General features: G+C 42.4%; 1 protein-coding gene across 1 annotated transcript in view; it reads left to right on the forward strand.

Moving 5' to 3' along the window:
* The window catches only part of cep112 (centrosomal protein 112), a 210,057-nt gene that overhangs the window by 119,268 nt on the left and 77,821 nt on the right, over positions 1-12,968 (forward strand). Inside the window, exons 16-17 of the mRNA XM_067233023.1 lie at positions 7,720-7,855; positions 11,538-11,645. Of these exons, the coding sequence (XP_067089124.1) occupies positions 7,720-7,855; positions 11,538-11,645 (244 nt within the window). The remainder of the gene's footprint in view (positions 1-7,719; positions 7,856-11,537; positions 11,646-12,968) is intronic.

Below are 12,968 nucleotides of genomic sequence, written 5' to 3' on the forward strand. Positions count from 1 at the left end.
GGGGGAATTTGATTGGGGAATAAGTCCCGTTCCTTTTCGGGTGAACTGGCATGCATGGATTTTCCTTTGAAAGTGTGGTATGTACTGTGGAAAATGCTAAATGACATTTAACGACTGTTCTCTTATTGTCTGTCAGTTGGCCCCCCCCAGCAAGGATACCGAAACAGCAGATTGATCTGTGCATAAATCATCCACCCATCAGTAAAGAGATGCTCGCTCTCTCATTAGAGTTAAATAGGGAGAAATGGCAAGTGTCACATGGATGCTTAGCTAATTAAGCTCTCCGTCTGACACACACACACTCACTTACGCACACTGGTGTGATGTCTGCTACCTGCCAGCTGCCGTGGCAACACTGACAGCCCCTTCAAGGCGATCCAGGAGAACTTCAAAGTCAGTTTGAGATTGCACACATAAAGTTTGTGTCTGTGTGTGTGTGTGTCTGCACACGTTCGGGAGGGGAGTTGGGAGGATGAGAAATGATATTAAACTAGTTTAAACTGCTCAGCGGGCCCTCCCTGTGCCATATGCTGTCTGTAGACTATTCATTTGATTCACATGACGTCACTGTAGCTTTGCGCCACTATCTTACCGACCAATTGCATGCCTGCAATATGTCGTGCAGTTGGCTGCAACAACAGCCGAAAGAGGAACCCCGGACTGGTATTTCATTCTATACCAAAAGACTAAAGGCTAATTCTCCTACTATTGTTGTAATGGATAGCATAATAATAGTTGGAGTCGTAGGCCTCGTTTCCCTTCACAAGTGGAAGAGAAATGTACTTGCGCCACTGGACAAGTTATACCTCAAACATAATAAAATGGCATGTTACTTAACGTTATGTGCAGTGCCACTCATTACATCTATTAACCAATTGATGCTAGTTGCTAGCTTTTTTACTCTGTGTTTCAGTGAAGTTGATAATTTCATCTCTGTGAATTCTGCATCAAAAAGGTTGAGGAGGACAGCCTTTAAGAGAGAACGCGATTCCCCATTGAAACTCTCGCATCATAATTTTGATTTGGGTCACGACAGTCTTGAAATTTGAGTGAGAATGCGTTGCCCGCATAGTAGGAGGCAGCCATGTCTTGGTCTCCCTTTACACTGTTTTGATGTTAGCCTCAGAGTCAGATTCGGGCGCTCACTGGCAGTGTTCACAATGTTGTTTTTCACTCAATTCTACACCTAAAACATCAGGGAGGACTTGCTTTTTGTAGATACGAGCCTGCCGAAGATAGCCAAAATCTTGGATTTCTTTAACCGAGCCTGTTTCATTCGTCATTTGCCTGAGAAAGCGACCTCCATTAGCCAGGCTAGTTTTGCCCGTTTCACTAGGTGAGACTATTTAAAGATCCTGTAAAGTAAATGCCATGATTTGCTTCTCAGTACATTATATACGTGTGAAATTAGTTCCTGAAAGCATGTGCAAAGCGCGAGTTAGACCGTAGAACAGTTTCTCCGCCAAAAAATGACCGATCTACGTCACTTTGACCGATCTACGTCAGATCACTGCATGGCTCCTCCTCTCAACCGGTGAAACAGTATAAAAGCCTGGAGCCCATTTGCATAAGAGGTCCTCCAACTCCACTTCAGTTACGACTCCTGCGGTATTGTTATTGTAGCCTACATCAGCTAGCTTCAGGATGTCTCCCTCCACCCGCAACTGCATCTTCCCTGGATGCAAGAACTTCAGCTGCGCTGCAACGCTATTTAATTTCCATAGGAAAAATAGGTGGACTGATTTTGTGAAGAGCTACGCTGATGGAAAGCTTTGCATCAACTCCAACAGCCGCCTCTGCAGTGACCATTTTACGGCGGATAGTTTTAACATGGACCAAAGACCGACGGGGTTCACGGACACACGGCTTCTCTTGCAGTGCGGAGCCGTACCGAGCATCGCCTTCCCGGCCGTTCCTCCTCCGGTCGCACCTGGACCATCCACCGCCGCCAGCAGTTCATCACTCAGTTCTGTGTGCTTGTTTTAATTATACTAGATACCTTTTCCAGAGGTATCTCTGCTATGAGTTAGTGCAAACCGCTAACTTGATATTACTCGGTGTAGAATGATGGTATTTTGGTGAAATGGTAGCTATGTGCTAGAAGTAGCCTAGTTGGAGAGCTCGCTGTCTCTGGTGTCCATTTTTACTCCTGTGTTACAGCTCAGGGGAACAAGCTTCATTTAAATGCATCTGTATGTTTCACTCATTGAACAAATAAATTATCTGGGTCGTAGGTACTTGAGACAGGCGGTGCCTTCCAGCGAGGGGGCGGAGCTTCAGCTCCTTCAGGCGACACGCACCCCCAGTCTCAAGCAGAGAAGACTGCTGATTTTCTCACGATTTCAAAGCCTAATTTAACATTCTTGTCTGTGTTTTTTTTTTTATTTGGATGGGTAGTTAACAACACATTCTTCTGTGGTGTGATGAACTTAAAACTCGTTTTCAATTCCACTTTAAAGGATCTTTAAAGATCTCGGACAAGTGACTTTTGTGCATGGAACGTAAGTGCTTCAAAAAGTTAATGTCAAGCCCTGCATCTGACACTAATGAACATTGTCCAGATTAATGACAGCCGTGAGCTAAGTGGCTCTAAGATTAGTGCTAGCTAGCTGTTAGCCACTTAGCTAACAACTCGCTACCTAGTCAGAGTAAACTACCACCAAAATCATACATTTGATTTTTTTTATATAATACTTAAATTTCCCATTATTAAATATAAGTCCTTGGTGGCCAGGTGCCGCACTTTCACCTCATTCACGCATCCAGCCACAGCATATTGAAAAGCATCCAAAGCCTTCAAGCTATCCCCACTGTATGGGGAGGGGTTATGCACAAGATAAATGTTTATAGCTCTGTCATGGAAAGCCAATTGGGGCAAGCCTGGGGCAGATAATAAGGGACAAAAGAAAACTGGGGGTAACAAATAAGGATCGGAGCCTAAAATTGAAATTTTGCAGTGTGGGCGGCCATACTGGGCGAGATCGGTCGTGCATATGGCGGCGGTCTGTTTGGAAATGACGTAGGTGGCATCTATGAATAGACTGGTGAGACATCTTTGAAGCCTGAGAACGGTTGTGAGTACAGGTGGTGTCTTTCTGGCGTCTACATTGTTTGGAATCAGCTTGATCAGTATTTTACAGTCGAAGAATGCTTTTGTGTGGGTGCATATGTGACCATTTGTGTTTTGGAATATGGGTATTTACACTTTCTGAGCAAGTGTCAGATTTGTATTTGTGCTAAGTTTGGCTTGTTATCACAGAGGGGACATGCTGAGGGTAGGTGAACTGTGAGGTACACTTGTATTTTCTCCATTCAGTCGGTCTTTGCGAAGAGAAAAGATCTCCCTACACCGCTATGCAAATTAGCACTGCATCATCTGCTTGATATCCACGTCCACGTTACTATAGCAACGACATAAAGAACCACAAAGCCGTCAGAGAAAGAAAGTTTCTCTTCCCCCTTTCATCCGTAGTGCCTCAGATCATCAGAGAATGTTAGAATAGAGATGGCGAGATGCGAGAGGGAGAGGAGGAGAGAAAGAACCAAAGTGCTAGCTTATCTGCCGAGCTGGCCTGCCTTCGCGACAATGACCTCCAAATTACAATTTAACACCAGCAGATATCAACTTTATGGGTAATGAAACAAAACAAGTAAAGATGTCATGAAGAACGCCAAGACACCCCCACCCTCCCTGCACATTGTTGTGTTTTCTTCTGGATTTGGGAATCTGGAATCTCTTCCCACCCCAGCCCCTCCACATCCCTCTATCACTCGCCTCCCAGTTTATGTAAAGCAGGTGGGTTTTCAGGTGTGCTGTAGAAGCCGTGGGGTGTTGGAGGAACTAGGAGTGCTGACCAGGGATGGAACAACAGGACGTAGTGGTGGTGGAGGTACAGTATGGATCTAGGAGAACACAGAGGCCTTCAGGAGTCAATAGGAGAAATGCCTTGGTGGCCACATGCAAATATCTGTTTTGAAAGGGGTTAGTCACCAACTCAATACTATAGACCTGACCAGGTCTGAATTGCAAGGTTAGTCCCCAACTAATTAGATTGGTACTGGATTTGACTTCCAACTAACAAAAAGTGTGTCCCTTCTCACAATTACAGAGCACAGATGGGATCAAGACCAAGACCTGTCAGACAAAGATATGCACAAAGGAAATCACTTGACTTGAAAAAAAATATGTTTGCACATATACAACATGATGACCATATCAATTAGTCATTCACATTACTGACTGCAATCCGGAGAACATACAAATAAGGTTCCAAGTTATCCTCCTATAGTTAACACCCCCATCCCCCTCTCCCTTTCTCTCACACATTCAGTCTCCGGTCAGAAACCAAATATCTGACCACTAGAACAGCTATAGCTGTTTTTGAATTGGACATATTTGCATGTGCATTTTTCAAGTCTCAGAGCTTGCTTTTACCTCCTCCCCCCTCTCTCTCCCTCTATCTCTCTTTTTTTCTCTCTCTGGGGAGGGGGATGAAAAAGCAGTTTCATGCCGTCGAGTATTTCAGTTTTGCATTTGCTCTCTTTTTATGTGTTCTCCCTTTTTCCGGGGCCTCTTTGATGTGATGGATTCGTTATAATTTTTTGGGGATGAGCTCACAGACGTGCACGTACACACACACACACACACACAAACAGACACTGGCTTTTCTTCTGGAACAGTCTGGAAACCATCCATAGGGATGAACATCCCATTTCTGGGTCAGCATGTGTGTGTTTGAGCGTGAGTATGTGTTTTAGCGTGTTTGCCTTGTTGTTGCATTCCACTCAGATGCAGCACATTCTGTTTCTATGTTGAATGGCTTATCGACACACAAGATAACTTACACAGCTATGGAATGGTCTGTTTATGTGCTTGTGCACGTGTGTGTGTGTCCGTGCGTACTTGTGTGTGTTTGCTCGGCACAAAGCGTCATGTGGTTTCTGAGGTCTGAAAAAACTTGATCCCCGGACCTCCTGTCTAGCATGTGGTGAGGCTGGAAGCTCCCTCCCCCTCTTCTAAAAACACTCGCTCTCTTCCTCTCCTCTTTCCCCCCCTCTAAGCAGCCCTCTAAGATGGAGGGATGAGAGAATTTCCTCTTTGGCTAAGGGCACATCTCTAATTTGAGTCTCAGCTCCTTCCACTTCTCTGACCAAAAGCCATTTAAAGACACTAGGACACTAAGAGCTGCTCCCCCCCCCCCCCCCCCCCCCCCCTTCTTATTTTTTCTTATTTTCTACTCCTCCCTCTCCACCAGGCTTCCCTCAATCTTTTTCTTGTCCTCTCATCTCACCCCCTAAGTCTATGATTGATGGTGACAGACTGTCTGCAGCTTTTTTTATCTGTTCACACACACACACGTTTGAAAAGTTAAGTTTCTTCTGGTTCATTCTTGTGCTTCTAGTAGGACAATTTCACTCAACATGGAGCTCTCTACAGTCTACACACTAAGACCAAATCCTTCCTTTTAGTAATGTAAGTCAAGTGTGAGGTACTGTAAGGGTCATCTCACATCTCTATAACACACGGGCCGTTCAGTGGCGAAACTGGTTCGCAATGCACTGAACTTTTCTCTTGGGTTGTTTTTGGAAGCCATTGACCCGGCTTCTTCTAAAGCATCTCTCCCCTTTCTCTAATCTCTCTCCAACTTTTCTCTGTCTTTTTTTTGCGCAGGTTTGCTCCACATCTTTGTGAGTCTGGCTTAGGCCTGAGGCCAGTAATGTTTTAAGGCTGATTAATAATTTAAAAGTACACAACATTTTGGGGAGGAGAAAAAAAATCTCCATCTTTTGATGTCTGACATGAGACCAAAATTACAAAGAGAACAAGCATTACGAAGAGAAACAAATGTCTGTCAGATGGCTGAGCGGTGAGGGAGTCGGGCTGAAGGTTGCCAGTTCGATTCCCGGTCATGCCAACTGACATTGTGTCCTTGGGCAAGGCACTTCACCCTACTTGCCTCGGGGGAATGTCCCTGTACTTACTGTAAGTCGCTCTGGATAAGAGCGTCTGCTAAATGGCTAAATGTAATGTAAATGTAATGTCTTCACATTCTTTTTCTGCCTGTCTTTTTTTCTCTGCTTCCTGCTTTTCCTGATGTTGTTTTCATCTGCTGGTTGGTGGAGCATGAAATGAGGAAGCATAGAGAAAAAAGGATGGTCTATTTTTCCTCTTTCTGTTCTGTTCTATTTTTCTTCTAAATACATCTTTACAGCATCTTAACAGAGACAAAACACCTTTAGATTTCAAGGAGAGGCTTGGTTGTGTGACTGCCATGCTTTTATGGCTGTGTCACCGTACCACATCCTGATTTATAAACTATGAAATTTAGAACTCTTTATGGTCATACACTCATACACACGCATGCAAACACCTTATGCCTCATGGAGCGTGTTCTTCCTGGAGCATTAGCAATGAACCAGTCTAGATGGGACTGTGCCATGTAGATTTAAAATACATTTCAATGTATGCTTGTTTACATTTACATTTGTTTAGACAATTATATTTACTACTTATAGATGACACAAACACTTCACACACACACTCATGCATGCTATCATCCACCCACCCACCCACACAAACACACATACATTTGCCCATGTCTTGACCTCCAAGCTTTAAAAGTTTGAAATAATATGTTTAGTTGCAGTATTTATTCCATTATAATTGGCTTATTGGTGTTTGCCCTCTGGGTAAAACGAATCCTCCTCCCTTGTTTTTGTCTATTGGGAGTAATTGCACACACACACACAGTACACATGATCATCCGGAGTATTAGAGGAGGTGGGAAAATAATTGTCAGTCAGGAGTTACAGTTTATGTGTACACTTAAACGGTGCATCGTCACATGAATCTAACTAAAAAGGCAGGAATCTATGTGTGTATGTTTACTTGTTTGTCTGTAGTTCAATATATCTTGAGAACTGGGCACAGGCATATTGCTCAGGACCCAAGCACAAGGCTTGTCTTGCCCTCTTCCTTTCTAAAACGCAGGTTCTCTCTCTCTCCCCCTCTATCTGTCTCACACTCTCACTCAACTCACAAGTGCACCCTGCTCCTGCTAACAGCAGCCTTGTCTGCCAGCTGTCTTGTCAGCTCTGTAGTGTGATCCTTAACTAAAGACCTGCTCTGCAGTGACAGCCCCGCACACCGGTACCTCCCAACATAGTTGTCAAGCCTTCAGCTATCCCCCCTGCTCACTAAATCTGTTGGATCCAGCCACAGTTCTCCGGAGGGAACACCCATAGGCTAGGATTAAAATATGAAGGAGACACATCTATCGATTACCCATGAGCTGTTGCATATTTTCAGAAGTACATTTCTCATGGATACTGATGTGGGGCTAGTATTTGTTTAACTGAATGCATTGTGGTAGAAGGCAAGATTTGCAAAATGTGGCCTTTAAGTGGATTTTTGTCTGCATATTTGGTCAATTTATTATGTGGAATTTCTCTGGCAAAAAAAATAACGAATTGTGTAAAGAAATTGTGTAGATAAGCATATTTTGTTTGCCCGGTACATGCAATGTGCTAGCTAGCTTGATAGATATATTTTTATGCCTGACTGCTGTGTAAGACAATACACAGAGGTAAAATTTTGACACTATACAGTATAGTTTGTTTGTTGTGCCGGTGTGGTCATTGGTTCTTTGGTTGTAAGTTTTACCTGTCTGTATGTCGATTATTATGTTCAGGAGTGTTAATGTGTGTGTGTTTTTTCAGGGAGAAGGAGGAGAAGCTGGAGAGAGTGAGGGACAGTCAGAGACAGCAGGCCCAGCAGGCTGAGAGTGCTCTGGAGCAGTTGAAGAAACAAGTCGAGCTCAGCTCAGAGAAGGCCTATGGAGACATGAAACTGCAGGTTAGTTACAAACACAAAGTACGGTACACACAAAAAGTACGATCCCATCCCCCCTCCTAATCAAGTAGTGAATCGGCAGATTTGGTCTCGATTCAAGTACATGTCGTAAATAATTTTGTACGTTCCCTTGTATAGTGAAATAATTCCAAGTCTCGAAGTGAAGAAAAATTCTGAGTACAAGTGAAAAATAAGACTAAGTCCCAAATTGAAGTGTTGAGGTGGTTTAGATCCTAAGTCCAACAGACGCACTGGAACTCAGTGTTTGATGCAAAAGTTTTATTCAGACACAGGGTGACAAAAGTATCCAGGTGAGTGTGCTCCCAAGAGCAGACTGGCAAGTTTTCTCCGGACATTAACTTATATTTTCTTCCTATTGTTTGTGTCAATTTTGCTATTGGTACCTTTCTGTTGGTGACAATTTCTACACTTTGTCACCCAATTGGCTCCTGTACTAGGGTTTCTGATTACAGAAGCTGTACTACGTTGGCATCTCTGTCCTTACATAAATCTGACCATGTCCAGGCCCCTGTTGGGTGTACACACATCGACTTTCTTCTAATTGGTATGGGATGCTCATGCTTTATAAACATAGAAAACCCCTAGACACAGACCTAGGCCTGACCTGGGTTCGACAGCTTCAAACTTGGCTTGTAGGAGTTCCATAAGCTAGGCCATAAATGTATATGTCCTAATTTACAGCTAGGCCTCTGCATTCCTTTTGAGTGGTATTTCCCCATCCTCCTTTAAAACCAATGTCCCACACTTCTATTGTTCATAATCACAGTCACAGCTTAGCATCAAATTTCCAATAATACAACTTAGAGTATAACATAAGGAATAACTGAGACATTCATTTTTCAATCAGATAGTTCCATAATTGTAACCCATCTCCATCATTTCAGCAGTGTGACATCAAGTTTTTCATCATACCCTTAAATATAATATTTCACAAGTAGTTTGTGTCAGCTTTCAAGCATACCTTCTGTGTGTTCGGCATACATTTTTGTCATACGTTCGTTTTAGCCTACATCTACAGACTAAATAGAATGAAAAGGCTAATCTCGGGCATCCTGTGCACAGGATGAATTTGTCTTTCAGGCTGTTTTCGAAAGATGCGATTTGCACCAACAAGATGAACCATAATCGGGCCAGGTACAATGCAATGTAGTCAGTTTAAAAATACTGGGTGTAAAAACCCACATCTAGGATAAGCAGGATCCTGGAATTTGATTGAGTGCGAATATAGTTTTATTTTCTTCACTGTGGTTAAATAACCGGTGCTCAACGCTTCTAATGATTAACACAAAACAATCACACCTCTCTTAAAGTGTGAAAAGGTACTTGGAAGCCGAATATTTGGGCAAGAGCTTTCCTAGTTTATCAACATTCAGATACGGGTATCTTCTTCAACTATTTTGATTGTATGATGCATCATTTGAAAGCTTGCAATCTGCACTTTCTGTAAGAAAAACTGTGAAATGAGTTGGCCAACTACCGCCCCTTTTCACCAGAGCGTGTCACATAAAGCGTATAGCACGCTATACACAATGGTAGCATGTGCACAATCGTAGCACAAACACAATGCTAGCAGACACACAATTCTACAGTTGCTCATGCACAATGCTAGCACATACACAATGCCAGCCATATGCACATATGATCAGACATACAAATGCACAATCAGAACATAGTCTATGCTCACTTGTGCATCCTTTCATAGATACATGGTGCACATATATTCTTCTCCCAATCTTTCACCAACCACAGAGACAGGATGACAAACAGCACTCAAACCAAGAAAATACAGATGACTGCAGGCTGCGTTGCGCACATACACACACAGATTCCCCGTTGCTGAGGACACATAGCCTGGCCACAGATGCACACAGGCGCCACGCTGGCGACACTCTTGATTCCTCTGTCTCGTTATTTCTCCCTCGCTCTCTCGCTCTCTCTCGCTCTTACTTTCTTTAAGACAGACACCTTGCTACCTTGCTCTCCCTACCTCTCTCTGTGCTCTCACAATTTCTTTTCAATAATGTCCCTGACTCCATATCAGTATGAAACATTGCCTTATAAAATTATCTCTCACACACAAATGCAACAATCCTGTTTTTGCTGTTGTGCATTTCAACCAGTCCAAATAAAAAAACGAAATAACTAGAAGCTCTTGTTCTGTGATCAGTAAGCAGCTAAACTTTAGATTAGTGCTATTCAACCCACAGTTCAGCATTAGTGGGCGTGATAGATCCAGGAGGGGAGGGGGGATGGGGTTGGGGGTACAGAACAGCCACACCGTGCGGTAATTGGTTGCTTTGCTGGTCCTTGTTTGACATTTGGCAGAGTGTGGGCAGATGCTTATTGGGAGATTTCAAATCACCAGAGACTTGGCTGTAAACTCACTCTGTGTAGTTGCGCTGGTGATTTCTGTCAGGCTTTTGTGAAATACTTTTGGGCATAGACATTGTTCTGAGTGGGTGCTTGTATGTGGGCTTTATTGACGGCACATCAAGGTTTGTACATTTCAGAAGTGGGTGGATGTGATACATTAATTAGCTCATACCAGTATGTGTCGATACAGTAATTATTGGCACGCTGTGGGCTGGAATATGGATAGGGTTAGGTGTCTGCAAGTGTGTGGACAGAGGCTTGCATGTGAATTATATGCGGTTGATCCAGCTCTCCAGTAACTTTCTCTTCCTCTTCCCCCTTCAGTTCTACCTTGTGTCCTTCCATCTCCTCCACCTCTCTCTCCTCCTCCTCTCCATCTGCCCAGCAAGCCCCTGGATGCCCAGTCTTCAATCTTTCTTGATCCTCAGCCCACATCAAAGCTGTGGGTGAGAGGCACCAGATTCACCTCCATCCTCGTCCCCTCTCTCTTTTTCTCACGAACCTTCTCCATATTTCTGTTGATCTTGCGATCTCCCTTTAATGTTGTTTAGGACATCAAAAGGATCTCCATATTTATTTGTTTCTTTTTTTCTTCTCTGTCACTATCTCTAACTTTCTCCATCACTAGTTCTCCATCACTGTATTACTGTCCCTTTTTTTCTCTCCCTCTCTCTGTTTCTCTCTGTGATGGAGTTGTATCATAAATGGATTAGGCCCACGTGCCAGGAGCAGATGTGTGCTGTTGGACCGCATTTAAAGGAGTGTGTCTGCCCTATTTTGGGTGAGAGTACCAAAGCTAAACACACCATGTGGAATCGAATCTCAAGTCACACAGTTAGCTCAAAGGATGCTTTTGAGCGTATTAAGGGGATTAATCTAAACATGTTTCACATTTCAAAACCATTACATGGCATAGCCTGAGTACATGACCATTTTCAGTAAATGACATTTGCAACCGTTGTTGTTGCTGTTGTTGCTGGTTATTACAACCTGCTGCTCTTGACTTATAGTTCACTTAGTAAGAGTCAGTTATTTAGTATACCTGTTTTCTCTTCCTATAAACATTAAACCATACATAAGATGATCAAGACTCAGATGCAATAGTATGATATGGTACCGAAGTGCTATTGTTCAAGACTAACCCTGTGTGCAATGTGTGTTTATTCCTATAATCTTTGACTTATTCTTTCAGATGTAAATCTTAAGTCTTAATAAATCTTAAGTCTTAGTAAATCTTAACATTCAGAGCTGCTCTTGGTTCTCTAAGTGCCATATTCATCTCTGTTTATAGATGGAGAAGGTGGAGGAGGACCTGAGTCGCTCCAAATCTCTAAGGGAAGAACAAGCCAAGGAGTTCTCCCATCAACTGGAGGAAATTAAACAGAGATGTGAACGTCAGGTTAGTGTGTGTGTCCTGACACTCAAATCATCCTATTTTTGCAACACTACTAAATGATTTGAATGTTTCAACCATTTTTAGATTCCATTGAAAATGCTATTTCTCTATATCTGTATCAGCATACTACCTGGTCTACCTCATACTGAAAGACATGGTTTCAATTCAGCAGATTGGGTGTTAACATAATCAAAAAATATCCAATTGAAAACTTTGTGTGACTTATCTCCTCCATATCATCACTCTGATTAGGAATTTAGAAACAATTTCCTTCTTACTGCAACTTACCTTGCTAATAGAAAATCAGCTTTTATACACATCTAAATGTAATCAACCCATTGGAATGCCCATTATCTGATATAAGTGATCTGATTGTGAGAATTCTGGGCAAGACTGAAGAAATAAAATGTCCTTCAGCTGGTTTAAAAATGCGACTCAGGGACTGTGAAGAATATCTTACGGAGGTTATCATTCCATGCACCAATTACAAATTAAAATAGACTATGACAAATACATTTTTTACATGGCCAGTGTCTTCTAAAGTATCTTTGTATATATTTGTGAATTTAAGCACTTTCACAAAGATACACAATTTATATACAATTGACTTTCACAAAGAAATCAATCACTGTTGATTTGCTTTCAATTAACTAGAAATAGATAACTGTCCATTCCCCCATATGGTCCAATCAGATGATCAGAATAGTGGGGTTGGGTTTATTCTGTCACGGCTGAAACTGAAAACAGATCAGACCCATAATAAGTGTATAATCTGGATTGTCGTTCTGTGTCGAAGACAAGATTGATTTTAAGACCTCCATTAAAAACTACAACTGCTTCCTAAACATGTGACTAACAACCTTCAAACCCTCATTCCCTAGACGTTGATGGACTTACAATGCATGCCAATTGCTGTAGGTACTTCTGAGAACTGGATATGAGCTCAAAGTGTATGCTTGTGAGAAGCATAATGAAATAGAATGGTCGATTTTGTCCTGGGAGCGATATTCAGTGATATACCGAGCTGCTTCCTGAAGATTGCTGCTGTTTATGGGTCAAATCGGTTTCTGAATAGAACATCACAGTATGTCTATATCTTTTAATCCCTGAAAGTGACTTTAAAATGTCTACACATATAAAGATATGAAGACCTATTGGACATTGGAAGAATAAACTCTACTGTTACATTGCTAAATGTGTTTCTGGATGTACTCAAACATGGTTCTCATTCCGATGCAGGGCTTTAGTTTGTGACTTAATCAATGTTGTCTGCTCAGTGTCTCGTCTAAAGATTTTAACTTGAGATAAAATCAGATGGAGTTAAAA

This window comes from Osmerus mordax, chromosome 3, assembly GCF_038355195.1.
Source record: "Osmerus mordax isolate fOsmMor3 chromosome 3, fOsmMor3.pri, whole genome shotgun sequence".
NCBI lineage: Eukaryota > Metazoa > Chordata > Actinopteri > Osmeriformes > Osmeridae > Osmerus > Osmerus mordax.